This window comes from Neoarius graeffei, chromosome 18 (genome assembly GCF_027579695.1).
Source record: "Neoarius graeffei isolate fNeoGra1 chromosome 18, fNeoGra1.pri, whole genome shotgun sequence".
NCBI classification, from domain to species: Eukaryota; Metazoa; Chordata; class Actinopteri; order Siluriformes; family Ariidae; genus Neoarius; species Neoarius graeffei.
Window position 1 is genome coordinate 61,501,666 of NC_083586.1, and position 19,580 is coordinate 61,521,245.

General features: G+C 42.4%; 2 protein-coding genes across 2 annotated transcripts in view; both read right to left on the reverse strand.

Annotated features, from left to right (window-relative positions):
• The window catches only part of LOC132865810 (titin-like), a 139,346-nt gene that overhangs the window by 56,690 nt on the left and 63,076 nt on the right, over window positions 1–19,580 (reverse strand). The window contains exons 11-12 of the mRNA XM_060898311.1: window positions 12,955–13,086; window positions 12,368–12,737 (exon numbers count right to left, since the gene is read on the reverse strand). Coding sequence (XP_060754294.1) covers window positions 12,368–12,737; window positions 12,955–13,086 — 502 coding nt within the window. The remainder of the gene's footprint in view (window positions 1–12,367; window positions 12,738–12,954; window positions 13,087–19,580) is intronic.
• Window positions 9,847–18,817, reverse strand: LOC132866402 (vacuolar protein sorting-associated protein 54-like). Its single transcript, XM_060899167.1, has 4 exons — window positions 18,738–18,817; window positions 15,019–15,206; window positions 12,955–13,086; window positions 9,847–12,737 (listed from the first exon to the last, which is right to left on the reverse strand). The coding sequence occupies exons 3-4, from the start codon at window positions 13,078–13,080 to the stop codon at window positions 12,174–12,176; spliced, it is 690 nt and encodes a 229-aa protein (XP_060755150.1). The 5' UTR covers window positions 13,081–13,086; window positions 15,019–15,206; window positions 18,738–18,817; the 3' UTR covers window positions 9,847–12,173.

The following is a 19,580-nucleotide window of genomic DNA, read 5'->3' on the forward strand; positions in this document are numbered from 1 at the left end:
CTACGTAGCTTGATAGGGTTTACATGCACTAAGTAACTCGGCAAAAATCGCATAATCTACGAGAAATCCAGTTCGGTTCAATTTCAGCCTAGCTAAGGTGTTTACATGCCATTTAGAACTTCGATTTCAGACGAGCAACGGCAGAAATTCGATTTTCTCTATGTGCATGTAAACGCACTGACTGAAAACATCTGGGTTTTGGTGTGCATTCAGTTGTCTGGGAAGTGTGCCAAGGACTGCATTGTAGGTAGCTGATAAATGGTGTCTTAGACCACCACCTCTGTTCAGTGATGGCCGTTCCAGGTTGACAAAAATGGCTTCTTTAACTCCTCGCTCATACCACCGATCCACTCTGGACAGAAGACAGAAGCCTTAGCATCGAGGTCTACTGGAAGCCCCCACACAGACCAGTACCTACTCTTCGACTCACACCACCCACTGGAACACTGCCAGCGGGGAAACCTGCACAAACTCATTATCGATGTAAATGTTGCTCTCTATGAGCTGATTAACGAGCTCCCGGTGCTTCATGAACATGACTACTGCCTTGTTCACGCGGGAGGCGCATATGATGTTTTTGTAGCCCGCCTGCTCTCCGACAGCGAGCAGCACCTGTTCTACCGGTACCGTGGGCTGCGGTACCATCTTAATCCCATGTTTCAGGGACAGGGACGGCGTCCCAGAGGATGCCATCCCCACCACAAACACACACACACACACACACAACCAAACCACAAACACTACAAAACAATTAGTAAATACTACAAGAAAGAAAAGCAAAAAAAGTTAGAAAGAAAAATGTAAACTCTCAACCAACATCACCACACCGACCACCAGCAAACTCCCAGCATGCAGTGCAGAGAGAGAGAGAACTAAACATGAAGAGAGAGAGGGGGATACTAAAGGGGAAGAGAGAGAGCAGTAAAAGGGAGGGGGGAGAGAGAGAGAAAGAGATGCAGAAAAGAGGAAGTTAACCCTGAACTGCTGAACAAACACTAATGACATAAAGCTCAAGGCTCCATTAAAAATATGAACATGTATATTATATATTTAGAAAAATAAACAGCGCACATTTTCAAATGACTCACCTGAAACCATGAGCAGAAACAGCAGAGAAAGGGGAGGAGTCAATCCGAGTGACATCATCACTGCTGCCTGGATAATCATCACAGAGAGAAAATAATGTTCAGTTTCAGTGGCAGCTGGTAGTCTTTCAAACAGGGGAGGCTGGTCAGTTACGATATTTCCAGATTTTAAAAGAAAAAAGAAAAAACACATCAGTTTTGCCCATACTCTTGCCTCTGATCTGGCTGATTGTTGGCAGGGTCACAAACTGTGAAATAACAGGTTCTTTTGGCCCATTAGCCTACTGTCCAATATACATGATGGTGGTGTTGGGGGGTATATTTTAACATTTTATATTTTAAAATTGTGGCATGTTGTTTAAAAATTGATCATTATTGAAAGCAGCTCTTTGTCAGGAACCTCAGCAGTAACAGCAGAGTGTTCTGGAATAGGCACAAGCACTGACCTTGGGGAGCCAAACATTTCATTCAATGACACTTTCCCTATATTTTACTTATTTTGACTGAGAAATGTTTTATTGACAATTTTGATAACCCTTCACTTTTAATCCAGGTCTGTAGTGTGAAATGTTCTCGGCTGTGTTTTTGTTTAAAAATGTTTTCCAAATTATAGCTGTGTTTAATTCATATCCAGAGAAATATATATTCCAATATAATATCTCATCTCATTATCTCTAGCTGCTTTATCCTTCTACAGGGTCGCTGGCAAGCTGGAGCCTATCCCAGCTGACTACGGGCGAAAGGCGGGGTACACCCTGGACAAGTCACCAGGTCATCACAGGGCTGACACATAGACACAGACAACCATTCACACTCACATTCACACCTACGGTCAATTTAGAGTCACCAGTTAACCTAACCTGCATGTCTTTGGACTGTGGGGGAAACCGGAGCACCCGGAGGAAACCCACACGGACACGGGGAGAACATGCAAACTCCACACAGAAAGGCCCTCGCCGGCCCCGGGGCTCGAACCCAGGACCTTCTTGCTGTGAGGCGACAGCGCTAACCACTACACCACCGTGCCGCCACCCAATATAATATACTCAGCATAAACATTTTAAATAGATTCTATATTTTTGGTCCATCCATGACATATTACTAAAGTAGCCTATTTACTGTTGTTGATGTGGGTCACTTGCTGTTAGCCAATTCACTTTCTCGTACCAGGAGAGCTGAAAGGAACGAATATTATTCCCTACCTTTTTCACCAAGTCAATTTGAGGCGTTGGTCTACCCTGCTCTTTAATTTTAATTTTTTCCTCGAAAGGAAGACTGGCAAATGGCTTCGCCAAAATTAAATCAGCAATGCTTGGCATCCGTGCGCAGCTTTCTTGCTAGCTGACTAGCCCCCTCAAGTTCAAATTCAGTCACTCAAATAAACGAAATTTCTGGAACTAAGATAGCAAACTTGACAACACTATATTTACACTTTATTTACAATGAAAATATATACAAACTAAAAAAGCTGGTAGAAACCGTATGTAATGAATGAAATCGAAATGTAAGCTGATCTCTTACACCACAGCACTTGCGAATCCGCATGGGACTGAACTGAAATTCACCTCTGCCTGTCTATATTTGAAACGAGCTGTCAATCAAAGAAAATATCCGGCCGCTTTCACCAATCACCAGTCTCCTCACGGAAAGCTTTGCCATGTCCCTCCCACTGTGAGGCTGGGAGTCCGTGGGAGTCCGTGGGCGGGCGTTTTCGCAGTATTTGTCCAATAATCGTCTTGCATTTTGAGATTGAAAAGCGCATAGCTCCCAAATGCCATTGAAGTCCACTGAGGCTGGGCTGCATCGCGCTGTCACGAGGGGGAAAAACTCACGCACACATTAGGCGAACTGGGGAAAGTTATAACGCATAGCTGCCAACTACTACGAATAAATCGTATTTATTACGATTTGTCGTTTTGATTACGAAAATACGAATTTACTACAATAAAATACGATTTTGCCAATTTTCATGGGTCATTTTCAAAGTCTATCACCGGTGGGATTCGTATTTGATAAAACACCGCTTCGTTCCAAGCGGCAGATACTACGCCAGATTTCATTGGCTATTGCTTGTTCTCTCAGCCAATCAATGATGCTATAGACCCCTTCGCAGTAAACGTCATTCTTACGTAAGCGGAAATTGCGCGCGCAGCCTGGACTCAAAAAAGACTCAGGGAATGCCTAGTTGTTGTGTTGTCGGGTGTCAGAATCGTAGCAGTGATGGGGTTAAAATGTACAGAATTCCAGCAGGATCTCACCCATTCCAAAAAAATCGCCGACGTCTATGACTACAAGCCATCAAACGTGTAGACTGGGATGAAAGCACTATCAAAAATGCGCGGGTTTGCAGCGCCCACTTCATCACAGGTAAGATCAGGCTATTTATTAAATCTTTCTTTTTAATTCTTTCTAGTCTTCGTTTACTGATGTAGCAAAATACTTTGGTAACGTTTGTCTGATTAGCTGAGTCATAGTTACACAATGTAATGAATATTGTTAGCATGTTAACTTAGCTTTGGCCAAACAAAATAATATATGTGTTTCCGGTTACCCGACCGACCCTGTAAAAACACTGCGACCCTTCAACTGTTTATGACCACGATAAACAAACTATTTCTCGCGCCCAACCCTACCTGCTTGGCAGCCACCTGGCGAGTCAAACGAGAACCGCTAGGTCGTGTCATATAAACTACTCGGTATTTGCCGAAAGACACAAGGCCCATCAGGAGTAAATTGGGGAGGCTGGGACCTCCCCTGCCCGAGTTACGAGCGTCCAAAGTCGGGCAGGAGCCGCCAATAGAAAAACGAAACTAAAGCCGAGCACCATGGCTCTTCGTCCCGAGGCGCGGGGCAAGCCCGCCCTGCCCGCGCTGGTTCTTTGTGGACAGGGCAGAGGTCTCATGCGGGGAAAATAATTTAGTGTGGATATGGCTAGATAGTGATTGAAATAATGCATACATCACTAGGAACTGTTTGCTCAGGGTATAAATCAGGTATTCAACACGTCCAATGCTATTCTATACTCAACTTAAGATATCTGAATTGATAATAAATCTGAAATTGAGTTTGTGTCAGTGAAATGATACATTCCTTGATTTCCTCCTGATTTAAACCTTAGAGCAGGGGTGTCAAACCTGATCCATAAAGGGCCATGTGGCTGCAGGTTTTCATTCCAGCCATGCAGCAGCACCCTGATTTGGCTTATTCAATCAACTGACACACCCACCCTTTAATCAAGGGTGGGTGTGGCTGCAAGTATTTGACTGTGTGAAGACAGTTCAGTTGATTGAATGAGCCAAGTCAGGTGTGCTGCTGCATGGCTGGAATGAAAACCTGCAGCCACAAGGCCCTTTATGGATCAGGTTTGACACCCCTGCCTTAGAGCAAATAGTATGAACCATGGACTAACAGGGCTGAAAAATGAAAGCATTTGCATTTATTTTGCAACACAATTTACAAACACAGAATAGGAAACTTCTCATCTCATCTCATTATCTCTAGCCGCTTTATCCTTCTACAGGGTCGCAGGCAAGCTAGAGCCTATCCCAGCTGACTGTGGGCGAAAGGCGGGGTACACCCTGGACAAGTCGCCAGGTCATCACAGGGCTGACACATAGACACAGACAACCATTCACACTCACATTCACACCTACGGTCAATTTAGAGTCACCAGTTAACCTAACCTGCATGTCTTTGGACTGTGGGGGAAACCGGAGCACCCGGAGGAAACCCACGCGGACACGGGGAGAACATGCAAACTCCACACAGAAAGGCCCTCGCCGGCCCCAGGGCTCGAACCCAGGACCTTCTTGCTGTGAGGCGACAGCGCTAACCACTACACCACCGTGCCGCCGAATAGGAAACTTAAATATAGGAAATTTTAGTTTCTTTATTTGAAAAGAAAATGGCACGGAGCAGCTGTATTCATTAGAACAACATAAGTGAACATTGCATTCATAGACAGAATAAGAAAAAACATGAAGCAAATATAATGTCATTAAGGCTGAGATGTTAGGCACGCACCCAATTTTGATAAACACACAAGACATCAGTTTTAAGTATGAAAGTCCCCACTAGTAATATAAAAATATATTTTGGAAATGTTCAGAACTGAAGGGATAGATCTAGGTACTGGACCACCACCAAATAGATCATCCACCAAAATATTCCCATTTTACCTGGAAAATGAAAGTATGCCATCATTATTAGAACAATTTATATACAAGTGCATCCTTATATCGTCAACGATATCTGATGACTAGGTTTAGTTTTGAACGAGTATTTTGCAAAAAAAAAAGTTTTCAAAGGAAACTTCTCACTTTTTCCTACCTACCCTAGAAAATTTGTCATAAACTTTTGGGATAAACAAATTTTTTTTTTCCCTACCTACCTACCCTATTTTGAAAACCCAGGAAACACGTATATAATTTTGTTTGGCCTTTGCATGCAATTTTGTTTGTAGGAGAGGTCTCGCTTGACTCAAGCAGTCCAGATTTTGTGCCATCATTATTTGTGTATGCCTAAAATCACAATTTTAAAGCAAGGATGGAAAGGTAAAATTGTGTGCCCTCACTCTAAATGCCAACTTACGTTGACTGCTCTAACCTAGCTCCCGCTCAGTTTTGATTTGTAGTCATGTGAAGAAGCAAGTTGAAATTGACACTTTTTTGAGCTGTTTCACTTAGTATTTTTAGCTAATTTGCTTTGGGCTCAGCTTGTTTTTTATCTTTGAAGTGCCATATTCATTGCCAATTTTCACATTTTGTTGTATATTTAATTTTGATGACAAAGTTCATAATATTTTTTTGTATCAACTTTCATTGATGTAATATATTCTTAATTCATTTTTGTTTGTGACTAATGAATGAATGGTGTTAGATATTGCCAAGTTTGTGGTGCAATAACATCAACTGTTGACTGAGTAAGCTCTGGTCTATTTCTCTAATGTGTACTTTGTCAAAAGTTATATGTGCCAATTGCATTGTTTGAAGTTTTTGCCTGATTCACTGACTATTTTCATACATTGTTGAAAAGAACTTTGCAAATTAATGTAAGATGATAGTTTAGTTTGTAGAATAAATTTTGTCAAACTATTTTGTTTGTGTGATTTTTTTTTTTCAGGGTAGTTTTGCTAGAAAGCTTTGGCGGCGAGGGGGCGAAGCCCCCCCGACCCCCCACCAAGACTCAGTACCCAACCTTGTATTACTATTTACAATTTCGGAATGTTGGCAGCTATGATAACGGAATGATTTCGCACTGTAGTTGGGTTGAGCACATATATTTCTATGATTCTGGATCTGAAATAGCAATGTTATAAGGTCGGCTATAACATAAGCCTAGCGCAATTCATCCTACACGATGTTCGTCATTTTTAGAGGAGGCTGAGCCTCCCTCGCTGTCTTAGAGCAATCGCCCGTGTTCAGTTTTAATGTCATAAAAACGCCCTTAAATCTGTGGTGTGTTCATAATTACAGGGTTCCCACGGGTCATGGAATTTCTGGAATATCATGGAATTTTAAAAAGTCTATTCCAGTCATGGAAAGTCAGGAGATTTTGTTTGGATCGTGTTGAAATTTTCGCTGCCATTTTGGTAAAAGGGTAATATTTTCCCTGCAGCATTTCACTGGGTTTAAGCAGCGAAAACTAATTTCTGTCCTGAAAACATCTGTGAATTCGTAAATAAAGCTCAAACTGATGGGTTTAAAAACTGTGGCTGGTTTTTGTCTGTTCAGCATAAAGGCAGCTGTTTTTCTGTTCATTATAGGTCATGGAAATCCAGCTGTTTTAGTAACTGAAAGTCAGTGAACTTGACATTGGACTTCGAGTGGGAACCCTGTAAATGTAAAGCAAAGTGCTGTGGGTTTCCACCTGCAGGGACATTAAAGGTTCTGACTGCAAAGTTGAATTCTGGGTAAAATGTTCTATTTCTCTTGCTGTTGGAGTTTCGAGATGTTTCGCTGCTGCACACACACACCGTGGATCCTGTGTGTAAATGTTTTGCCGAGATAAAAAGCGTCTCTCATTTTACGATTCCGGAGATTGCTGAAGCAAGTGAGCAACAAGATCATGTGACCACCGTGGGGCGTGTCTGACCTACTTTTAACTAAAACAAGTCAGCGAGGGCAAACATGGTGGACTCCGCCCTCCCGCCAGCGGAAAAGAAAAGAAAAATATGAAAGTAAATCAGAAAGAAAGCACTCCAGAAAAGCAACAGAAACCAAAAGGTTGTCTGCAAGAATTTTCGTGAAGGGACAGATCGACCACTGGAATCAACTGAAGGATGAAACGGGCGCGAAATCTGACGAAGAATTTGCAGCACTTGTCTTGGATTGGTGAGTCTGAGTCTGGAGTTTTACACCTAATGTTTTGATCTTACAGAGAAAGAAACGAGAACACAAAAGCGGGAACAGAGAAAAGATATATTCGACTTTTGTTTCACAGATCTATTCGCGAATGTCAACCACAAATTACATCCCTGCGGCTCAAAACTCTCCGAGGTCGATGCGGAGTCACGATGTTTTCCGCACGTCGCCATCTTGGTGTGACGCAATTCCATAGTTATGCTAATTAGTTAAAGCCCCTCGCGTTCGGCTGTTTCCTGTTTCCGCAGGGCCGCACTGTTTATCTCAAGAGGGAGGAAAACGGTCCCAAAACGGAGAAGAGCGACCCTCAGGACATCAACATGGTCACATCTTGTCCGCATTATATAGTTCTTGTGAGACAGAGGAGAATGCCATGAACAATTAAATTTTTTTTTTAAATATCAGATGACATTGCAGTCAGCACCTTTAACTCTCCATTCCAGACATCATGTGTTGTACACTTCAGTGTGTGAGGAATAACATGGAGTAAATAAAATATTTGTAAATCCTCTCTTTAATATATGATGCACAATGGATACACTCATGTGAGACTTTCTTTTTTTTTTTAAAGAATCATTTAAGTGAATCAAATGAATCGATTCTCAAATGCACACGAATCAGATACTTTTTTCAGAATAATTCAGAGTAAAAAAAAAAATAAAATTTTTTTAATTCTGATTCATCAGCATTAATGTAAATTTTTGAATCATTTCCTTCCTTTACTGTACACAGTGTTTGGGTGTGTCCCACTGAGTCATGAATCAACTGAATCAAACTCAATTTACAGGAATCATTGAATCAAATCAGTAAAATGAGATAAAATAGCTGTTATTTGCAAAAGTAAAAGCAATACAAAAATGAAACAGCATGGGGGGGCACAGGGCACAAAAATACATTTCACATTGTGTGTGTGTGTGCGTAAGCAATTAATCTACTTTGAATGGGGAAAGTCTTGTGTTGCTCTGAGAGTGTTTTGTTTTATAAATTATGAAAAATGCACAGTTTAATTTCAGTTCATAAGAGAATAAACGAGTTATACAATTATAAAATTCAAACTGAATAAATTACTACAAAACAAACAAAAACCTTTTCTGACCTCATTAAGAGATGTTCATCTCCTGCATCCAGAGAGAAAACCAGAAATAAGAGGAGCAGCTCTGAGGGTTTAAACTGTTCAACTTGTCCAAGTTCAAATGTGCTGCTGTTTAAATTTCACACTGACTTGCAGGTTTCTTCCTCTTTTGTGATTGAGTCAGTCCTTCCTCCCTCCATGTGATAAGAAACACCTAAACCACTGACACTTAAAACTCTTCTTTCACTCTGGCCCAATGTTTATAATGTACATGTTATATATTTTAAAATAAATTGCATGGTTTATTTTCTTTATTTATTCAGGAAACATGCAACTGATTTTACTCAACATTTTCAACGTGTTGTCATTTTATAAACAATATTACTGTATTGTAGGAGACTATTCATTGTGTTGAAGCTCCGCTGTAGCTCAGTGCTGATTCAGGGTCAGTTTCCTGTCTGGTTTCTTGAGAAGTTGGTCACAAACCTGACCGCAGACCAGCGCTCTTCTCACACTCACACAAGGCTCATGATGACCAAATATGATAAAGATGTTTAACTGTGGCAGTGAGACAAATGATGCCATTTAATGCTCATCCACACTGACCATTAAACAAAAGCACATGAAACTCGACATGATTATTTACTAATTCATGGGGAAGCCATGGCCTAGAGGTTAGAGAAGCAGATTTGGGACCAAAAGGTCGCTGGTTTGATTCCTTGGACCAGCAGGAATGGCTGAAGTGCCCTTGAACAAGGCACCTGTCCTCCAACTGCTCCTCAGGCTGCTCTGGGTATGTTGTATGTCGCTCTGGATAAAAGTGTCTGCTAAATACCTGTAATGTAAGTCTAACATTTATGTTGCTTCGTTCACTGCTGATGATGTCATTTCCTGTCTCAAATAATTAGGAGGAAAGAGGAAGGCCAGAGTTTCTCTGAAATGTAACACTGTGCACTTCTTGTGGTTTAGCATTAATTTACCACAATGTTATTACAACCTGCAGGAGATATAAAGCTGCAGTGTTCAGCTAACAGACAGCTTTATATCGACACGAACTGGTAAACAGCACCATGTTATTAGCCCACCTGATTTGGTAAAATGTCCTAAACATGTTTAATTTCCATAATTAGCAGGATTATAAACACTCCATGTCATGAACACAACAAGACAAACTAGAAAGTTCAACATTAAATGTAATTATAAACTGATAAAATCTACAACCTGCTAGTTTGTTGCATAGCAGAGAGCTATTATCTCAGCATTTATAACTTTTAATTTTATTTAAACTTTCAACTTTATAAACAAATGGATTGTCGGAGCACAGTAATGTGATGCTGAAAAATGCTTTATTTTTACTTTTAAATAAGACAAAATATATTAATTGTGACTCATAACCAACATTTCAACTTCAGAATATGGCTGCATTTTCCCAGACAAACCCACAACCCAAACTCACCAGCTCATTTCCTTATAAAAGTGCACACACTGTCCCTGAGATTATTTTTTTCCTAACGCAAAGGGTCATCACAATAAACACTAACTTTATTTCATTTATTAATGTTTACTGCTCTTTATAATATTTTTAATTCCATTATTTTGGCCTTTGGGAAAACATGCTTTCCTTTTGACACCCTTCAATGATGCTGCAGTTATGTGATCCTGCCTCTAGATGGCAGTATTTACTCCTTTTTAAAAGACAGATGTCCTGAATACTGGAAACACAGTGAGCGTCCTGTTGACGTTTCTGAAAATACTCAAGAATTTCTAAACATGTAGAAGATTCCACCATGAAAGCAGTGTTTACTCTGTTATTACCTCGCCTGGGACGGAGTCCACCAGGGGGGTTTCGGTCAGGTTTCTTTGTTTTTTGTTAACGATATTACGGGAAAACGGCTGTATCAATCTTCATGAAACTTTCAGGATAGATGTGCATTGGTCTCAAATAGAACCTCCAACATTTTGAAAGTCATCCGGTCAAGGTCACCAAAAAGGTCAAAATCGTTTTTGTTGTGGCTACTGCCTCATATAGCGGCGCTAGCCACTACGTCATCGTGCTGTAAGAATGTAAGAGTGTAACAGTCGCGACACTGTGCATGCGCATACACGTGCTCCTATTAAAATGGCCGGTGAGTAGGGGTCGACCGATAATCGGCCTGGCCGATATATTGGGCCGATATTCTGCATTTTTAGGGTTATCGGTATCAGCCATAATTTCCACCGATATGCTGATAACATGCCTTTTTGCAGCCATTTCGTTCCTAACGCGATTGTCACTGCACGTCCTTTCCTGCACTCGCCTCTCTGAGTTCAAGAACACGGTCCCGCCCACCACAACATCTGATTTGTTTGGCACAAGAGATATAGCCAATCAACACACGTAGCTAAACGCTGTGAACTGTTTCAAGGCGCCCGTACGGGCACTCGGACAGAAGCAGATCCCACTACAAGGTAAGGACACGCTGCTTTTGCCGCAATAAGTCACAAACACACAAGTTGCAAAAGCACAACATCATTATGTGTTTACATTCTTCATCTACTACTCGTTAAAATTGTCCATTTGCATCTGTGTAGCCAGGCAAACTTAGCTTACGGAAGGAAGCACTTGAATTAGCCTACAACCAACTAGTCTCGCTGAAACTACATGTAATGTTGTCCATAGTAAGCAGTCCCCAGCATAACGTAGGCTGCAGTCATTTTTGAATCCCCGTCTGGAAACGTTGTGAATGTGAAAGTAGTTCGACTCGAACAGTAGAATAACAGCCATACAGAGAGGTGGTCAAGGGAAGACGAAATAAAACGTAGTGTTTGTGTTCTGTAGGCTAGCGCAAGCCTACTGGCTATTTGTTATGGTGATGAGTAAACTTCATGACGTGACTCGTGCTCAAAAAGCGCATTGCACTTGTATATGTTAGGTAACTTTATAAAGCGCTATTATGGTTATTAAAAGCATTAGAATGTAGATGGTTACTTGTTAAGTTGTTACATAATAGGGAGTGATAGCCTACTTTGTTTGATTTTACTTTTTAAAAAATGCTGCAGGCAGCTCCCTACACTTGATTTGTTATTTAAAAACTACTTGAAGTTGGTAAGTCTTACTGAGTTCTTAGTGTAAAAGAATCCAGAGTGTATTTTCATTTATTTTCCACTGAAAGTGGTGAGCTGTAATATAGTAGGGAGTGATTTATTTTTTTTATTGGTGAATATTTTATTATTTTATTTCTCATTTTATTCTAACTAATGTTTGACTTTATTGTACAAATGCTGCTGGCATCTCCCTGCACAAAATTTCATGTTCAATTTTACAATTAAACATACATTTCATGGATATGAAGGTCTGTGTCAGTGTGTGCTGTGTTTAATTTCATGTGAATTATAATGTTTACATTTATCGGTTGCACATATCGGTTATCGGCATCCCAATTCCATAATAATTGGTATCGGTATCGGCCCTGAAAAAAACATATCGGTCGATCCCTACCGGTGAGTGTATACAATCCAGTTCATCATTCGAAATAAATGATGAAAGGAAGGAAAAAAAAAAAAGTGTCCACCAAATAGAGGTCAGGATGTAATTCCAGTGGTGTAGCAGCCACAGTCCCACCAAAAGGCGCACGAAAACAAGTCCCACACCGCCAGCACAGCCGCTGCGACACATCACTCAGAACACTGCGCCATGGATCCACAAAGCGAGCACAGACGCACTGCCACGCAGAGCGTTGGTATGTCCCAAACCGCCTGCACAGCTGCCGTGACGCCACCAAGCAACATCGCTCGGAACATCACGCCAAGCACTAAAGCACCGCCGCACAGAGCGCTGGACAACCATGATGTTAAAATGAGCAACGAGCCCTGGAGCTCTTGCTGCAGCACCTCCTTGGTGGTGTTGATGAGCTCCAGCGCGCCCACGAACTCCGAGGTGGAGAGCAGCAGCTGCACGGTGGGCTGCGTCTGCTGCACCGCCGCCATCAGCTTCAGTTTACTGTGCAGCGTGACGCAGTTCCTGCGCGTGACCGTGTGCCGCAGCGCCTGCAGAGGCCCGCGGCTCATGGTGCGTCCCAAGCCGGCCGTGTGTTCCCGCAGCGCCCTTACGGCGCCCGCCGCCTCGCACAGCTGCTCCTGGAGCTCGCGCTGAGACGACATGGCGTGGAAGAACGCCTCGGAGCGCAGAGAGATCTGTATCGCGATGCTCACCTCCACCACGTCCAGGTAGTGACTCAACTACGACAAGACAGAGAAGAAAGACAGATCAGGACCCAATAACCGGCTGCTGTTTGATTTCTCGGGATGGATACGGCGGTGGATTCGCCAAGATTGGCGAGCAGAAACAATCCTCACTACAGCATTAACACCTCGGAGTTTTAACAGTTATTTATTAATTATCTCCAACATTGCTAAAGGAAAAAAAAAAAAAAAAGACAGACAGACAGACACTTACTTTCTCCTGCAGTAACCGTGACGACGCGGCATCCCGGCCGCTCTTCCCCCCGGCGACGCTGAAGTGTGACCACGGCAACACGGCACTGAAGGTGGCCGGTTCGCTCAGTATGAAGTCAGGCCTCATGAAGATCTGACACACACACACACACACACACACACACACACGTGTATATACACACACTATTTGGACGGGATTTGTTTAACATAATTATAATTATTTCCAGAGAATCTCTGGGATTTTAGATCCGTCACATCAGTCCTTTATAATTAAAAAAAAAAAAACTGCACGTTATAAGACGAGAGTTTATTTCTCCCCAGGTGGAGAAGTCTGTGTGTTCACAACAACACTTCTTCAGTTATAAAAGCACTCGAGGAAATTCTCATCCTTTTCTTCCTGTCAAAGCCAAATCAGTGGTGCGTAAAACGCAGAACAGTGGAATACCGACGGCGTTTAAAAGGACGGGTCAGAGAAGCGACGTTTCTGAGCGGGCTAGACATGGGTCACGAGGACAAAAACATCATACCGGAATCCTTTAAAACACCATCCGGGTGCATCAAGATATTTAGGTTTGATGATAAAACAGTAGCAGTGCTGCACTGGAAAATAAACCGAGAGATGATTCAATGACTTTTTATAAAATGAGGTATGAAACGTCTGAAAATAATCAAACACAAAAAAATGACAGCAATTTAAAAAAAATATATATATAATCAGCTGCTTTCAGAGTTTACACAAGATATATTCTGTAAAAATGTAAACATTTTATCATTTTAATTTTAGAGATTTAAAACCTTAACACCAAACTAGCTGCTTTCAATTGTTATTAAAAAATATATCACAGAAAAGTGTATTGTGACATCATTTATCATGATATTATAAAGTCATATTGCCCAGACCTAAACAGAGTGAGTTTAGCGAAGTTATTAAGTTTCAAGCGCAATTACAGCCTACGATTATATTACAGTCATGTGATGTGATGTGGCCACGCCCCCTGAATCCGAACAAACTCAACAGCAGCTTGGTGAACAAGTTATACATGGAGAAGGGAAGAGGTTTAAAAATGAGAGCCTTTCATCAAACCTTGGACGATATTTCCGCCCAACTTTCTCACTTCCTCCTTCACGGTATCCTACGTGGTGACGACACGTCTTTGGAGTTGTACGTGCTGCACGTTTGAGCTGAAACTGAGCTGCAGAATCGTCACGGTGAGACGTCTGACGAGTCGGAGTGGTGGCTCAGTAATTATCTTTACTTTTGTCGAGGTTGTTACGTTCCCTGTGTCCCAAATCGCTCACTCGTTCACTACTCCCTATATAGGGAATTACTGTATAGAGGACTATACAGTGAGCTCATTGGTAAAATGAAAAAACTCTTTCGGACACTACTCCGTCACGCTGGTATTTACGTCATTACTGTCACATAATTAAAACGTGCCAGATCAGTCGGCTGGTGGGTTTTCGTTCAAAATAATAAATCCATGCGTGTGTTTTTGTGATAAATCCATATTCTACTGAGCGCATTTCCCACATTAATCAATACAAAGTACCTGCAGCTTTCAGTTCTTTTAAATCAAGCCTGAATACTTTCTTTCTTCTTTGCCGCTGCCTTTTATTAAATCACATTTGAGACTTTTAATTTGATTTCTTTCAGCGCGACCGCAATGCATGATGGGATATATTGCTTTGGTTAGTGACCATCGTTGTACACTACTTTTCGTGATGCGTTGTGGGATACTTTGAGTGCACTATATAGGGTGTAAATAATCCTCACTAAGGATTCGGACAGCGCTACAAAATGGCGTCCTCGCTAATATAGTGCCCTGTACAGTGAGTAAGGAGCGATTTCAAACAGGGAAAGTGAAATGAAGCGCAAGACCCCGCCTCAGGGGGCGGGACATATTTATATTTATGGTTCTCGAGAGAATTTCATTGGACGATCATGATTATAGTCGACACATTTGTCGTCAAAAAATTTTCCTGGAAGCAACGAACTATACGCTAAGAAGAGGAATATCTCCAAAATTATTTTTGGATTTTTTTTACTCCCCTCACACACACACACCTGTAGGCTCCTTGGGGCAGACGTCAGGGAGACAGCGTGGGGGTCTGTAGTGTGTAGATGAGCCCGTCAGGTCTCTGGGCTTCCGGAAGAGCCGGTCAGTGCCAGCAGGGCCCACGCCAGGCTGAACCGCGGGCACCGAGCCTGGTCCGGACGCCATGACAGCGCCGCTTCCTCACACCAGCCTCCAGCTGAGGAGAATAATCAAGGAAACGGAGTCACACTGCTGTCATGTCTAAACATATTTCAGTCCAAAAAAAAAAAAGTGCATAGACGGACATTGCGCATAGAACGCAAGTCATCGGACCTGTTCACGATAACACCACCATGTTGCACTGTATCCCTGATTAACTCCACAAACCGCAGACAAAGAACAGAGTTGTCTTATTCCTGCTGAGCTTTCTACATTTTCTACACTTGTGCTGGTCTCAGATTGACTAGAAACGGAAGTGAAAGCGCCGACGTTTTCACCCGACACGTTCGAGGTCGAGCACGCAGCTCCAGCACCTCTCAGTCGATCTCAGCGAAACATTACAACAAATATCATCATCATGCAAAACAAGCAACACACCTGATGTTGCTGATGCGATCGCTTCTCACTATGGTGTAAGAGAAAAACAACACACTCGGGGACATGCTGTTATTGGAAATTAATCAACATTGTGTGGTGGTAACAGTAATCAGGACATCACCTTGATCCTGATTACTTTCCTATAACAGCATGACACACAGTGTGTAAGTCGTTAACTCTCAACCCTCGACTCTGATCACGTGACCAGTAGAGACTCTGGTCATGACAGAACTCTGATCTCCAGCATAACGGCGGAGGAACGTTATAAACGGTTGTGTGAGGGAACAGATGTGGAACATCCGCTACAGCTGCACCACAACACAATACTGACACCAGGGCTGAGTGCTGAGCCGATACCGGACACTGACCGGATAATTACAGCAACCGAACCGACTCCTGATTCATTTCCTCAGCCGCAGGAACACGGTGGGTGTCTAAAGGAGGCGTTCACATTCAGCTTGTATTCGCTTTGAACAGATTCTGGGCGAGTTCTCTGCCTCTGTGCGATTCTTTAGTCAGGTGTGAGCGAGGTGGTCTTGGTCTCCTCCTAAACGAACTCCAGCGGCAAACTGATTCGACTCTGAATCGAATCACTTCAGAAAGTGAATCAAACCTGCTGCGTGTTTTGGTTTGCAGCACTGTTTCGTCGACGTAACGCTGCGTTCGTGACCAAGTGGGAACGAGGAAGTAGATTTTTTTTATCCCCCGACTTCCCAGAAGCGAAGCTCCGTTTGAACTCAGAAAGTTTTTCGAATTGCGATTCCGCGACTTTACTTCAAAATGCCAGTGTTCTTAGATCATGAAAAGTGGGTACAATAAATAACACCAAGTTTTAAGCATCGACTCTTTGTTTACATTTGAAAATATAATCACTGTTAAATTACATTCTGCGCTATTTTTTGATCAGAACGCTCCTTCATGCAAGGTTTAGTTCTATTAACGGTGAATACTGTATATTATAGATCTTGTATATTATTGATAGTGTTTACTATAAAAAGAATTTTCTCCCGACACCCAATTATTATTTTTCTTTGTTTAGTGACCGAAAGCTACTGAAGTCGAATCACAGACTTCCAATTTTATTCGGGTTTTTTTTCCTAAACGGAACAATTAATGACTTTAGATCCGCGTAACTTTAAATTCTCCGCTATTTTTTCCTGCTTCACCATGACCCAATACAAGATACTACGTCATGCATCACATCACATGGTGGGCTTTCCCTGTTCATGCAAGGCATTGTGGGATACAAATTTGAAACAGGAGAGAAAAATGGAGGACGTGTGCGTGTGAACGAAACGTGAAAGAGCGACTACAGTAACGGAAAGAAAGCGAGAAGAAAAGACGTTATGTTCTGTACGAAGAAAACACAGGAAATATCAAACTAATAAATATCGGCGCTCAGCGAGCACCTCGGTGTGATCAGCTGTTCGCTTAGTGGCAGAATGGCCTGATATTTTGTGAGATATTACAGAAATAAACATAGATCACAATCACCACATTTCAGACGGAACTAAATTCCACCGATTTTATGAAATCAAAAGGCCGTCCAGCTTTAAAGAAACGCAGGATGTGGTGCTTAATGATTTAAACACGTTTATATACACTTCTCTTATCATTTATTAAGCAGCTTCTCTGTGTGATTTCTTTTTACTTTATAAAGGCTTGTTTAACTTTTCCCAGCATATTCCTGAGATTTACAAGGACATTTCCATGCTTACGCTCACGTTTTCTTCTTTTCACTTTATTTCAATTTTGTGCAGTACGCCACAAAAATGAAACCAAAACAGCAAAACGACCCCACTTTCACTCTGACTCAAACTCAACAAACGGATGAAAGGTGTTAAAAAAACGCCCAAAGACGCTGCGTTATGTTTGATCTGATCTGCGTCGTCTTAGTCGATATAACACATGTAAGTTCATCCTTTCATTCATTTTCAGTAAGCGCTTTTATCCTGGTTAAGCCGGCCAGGACGGATCTGGAGCCTATCCCGGGAATACACCCTGGATGGGACGCTCGTTGATTGCACACACACTCACTAGGAGCAGTTTAGAGTCACCAATCCACCTACTGACCTGCTTCTGAGAGGTATGAGGAGACCAGAGAACCCAGAGGAAGCACACACAGGTGCTACGGGAGAAGATACGCTCGATATAGAGGTCATTGTGGTTCTATGGACACCAGATAACTGCCACTCTGGGAAGAGGTTCGAGGAGAACTGACTTGGGATCCTGAGTGGCACGACAGCAAAGAGTTTCTTCTCTCGTCTTGAGAGCGAATCCTGAATCCTATCTGTGATTGATCAAGAGAGCAAAAGGTGGGAGGGGCATACTCTCTCTCTCTCTCTCTCTCATCTTCATCAATTATGGGAATCTGTCAAAGCGGACAGGTAGGGCTTTCGTCAGAGTGCGCCAACCTTCAACCGGGATGGTAGAAGAAATTTTCGTCGAAGGTCTCAGAACGATTCTCAGGATCAAACCAGGAACCACAGAGCCGAGAGACGACAACACGACCTGCTGACCCAACACCCTCACTCTGACTCAATCACAACACAACATCTGATACATCGATCTTGTCTTTCAGGCCGATACCGATATCCTGGATTTATAATAACTGGAGCTATTTATTACATTTATAAATCCAAGCTTTCTTTGAAGCAGATCAGGTTTTTGGGGAACACCAGTGTGGGTTTAATTTTCCTTTAAATGAAACCATGACACCCAGACACTACTCATTAATTACACAATGGAGCCTATGACAGCAAGGTTAATGACAACATTATGACGTCATCTGAACATGATGCAAATTATTATTATTATTATTCACAGAGTCCATGCAGTGTTTGGCTAGAATCACACTCCCAGAGTTGGTGAAATGTATAGAGACACTCTTTATCGCACACACTGAAGGCCACAAAGTGAAAGTAAAGTTTTTCAGCTGCAGGAACAGAAGCGCTCGCGCGCCAGTGAATTTCCGGAAATAAAAGCCGCTCGGAGCTCCAGGTTAGCTCGCTAGCTCGCGCGCGCCTTAGCCAAGCAGGCTGGCTAACTTTATTTAGACCGGAAACGCGTCGAGCGCGAGCTGACAGTCCTCCAGCACTCACCTCTGGCGGTTTATATATATTAACATTTTTAAACCAACACGCTAAATTACCTGCTGTGTGAAATCCGCCAGGGTCCGGCCAACATATCAACAGCTCCACTCCACATCGCATAGCAACATCCCCGCAAACCGGAAGCGGAACAAACACCCGGCTCGTGCACTCATCCATCCTGCACGAGCGCCTTTCTCTTTCCCTGTCATGGCACACTTCCGCCACCTAGCGTTCACAAACGGACTTGCTCAAGCTGAAGTTAGCTTCTTTAAAGCCGATACTCAGAACTTTTAGGGTGACCAGACGTCCCGGTTTTACCGGGACAGTCCCGATTTGGGGTTGTGTGTCCCGAGTCCCGACAAAAGTCTGTCGGGACACGGATATGTCCCAGTTTTCGCCACTCGCGACGTCAGGGGCGCCGCTGGGGGGGGGGAGTTAGGACGATTCTAAGGGCCTGGCACTGACAGGGGGGCCTGTGAGGGATATTAATATTATTTTAATAGTATTGCCTTGTGTAAGTTTTTGAAATAAAATATTTCATTTCATCTATTGAAATATGCAAATTATACATGGTTATGATTTGTTATAACATTTTTCTTGAATTATTTATGATATTGTCATTTCACCCCTCCACCCTTTTTACTCAGGGGCGCTGCCAGAAATTTTGGGCCCCATGAAAGATTAGAATTTTGGGCCCCTCAACTTTGCCCACCCTCGTCACAATTGCACTATTGTCATTATTTGACTTTTGATAGCCCATGGACCTTGAGTTTGTGACTTTGTTATTACATTTTATGTATTAGCCAATGGTTGAAACCAGTGGTTTAGAACACACGTAACCATGTCAAACACTAGACTGGTGTCCATTGTTAGTGTAACGGGTTTATTTTTTTCCACTTGTC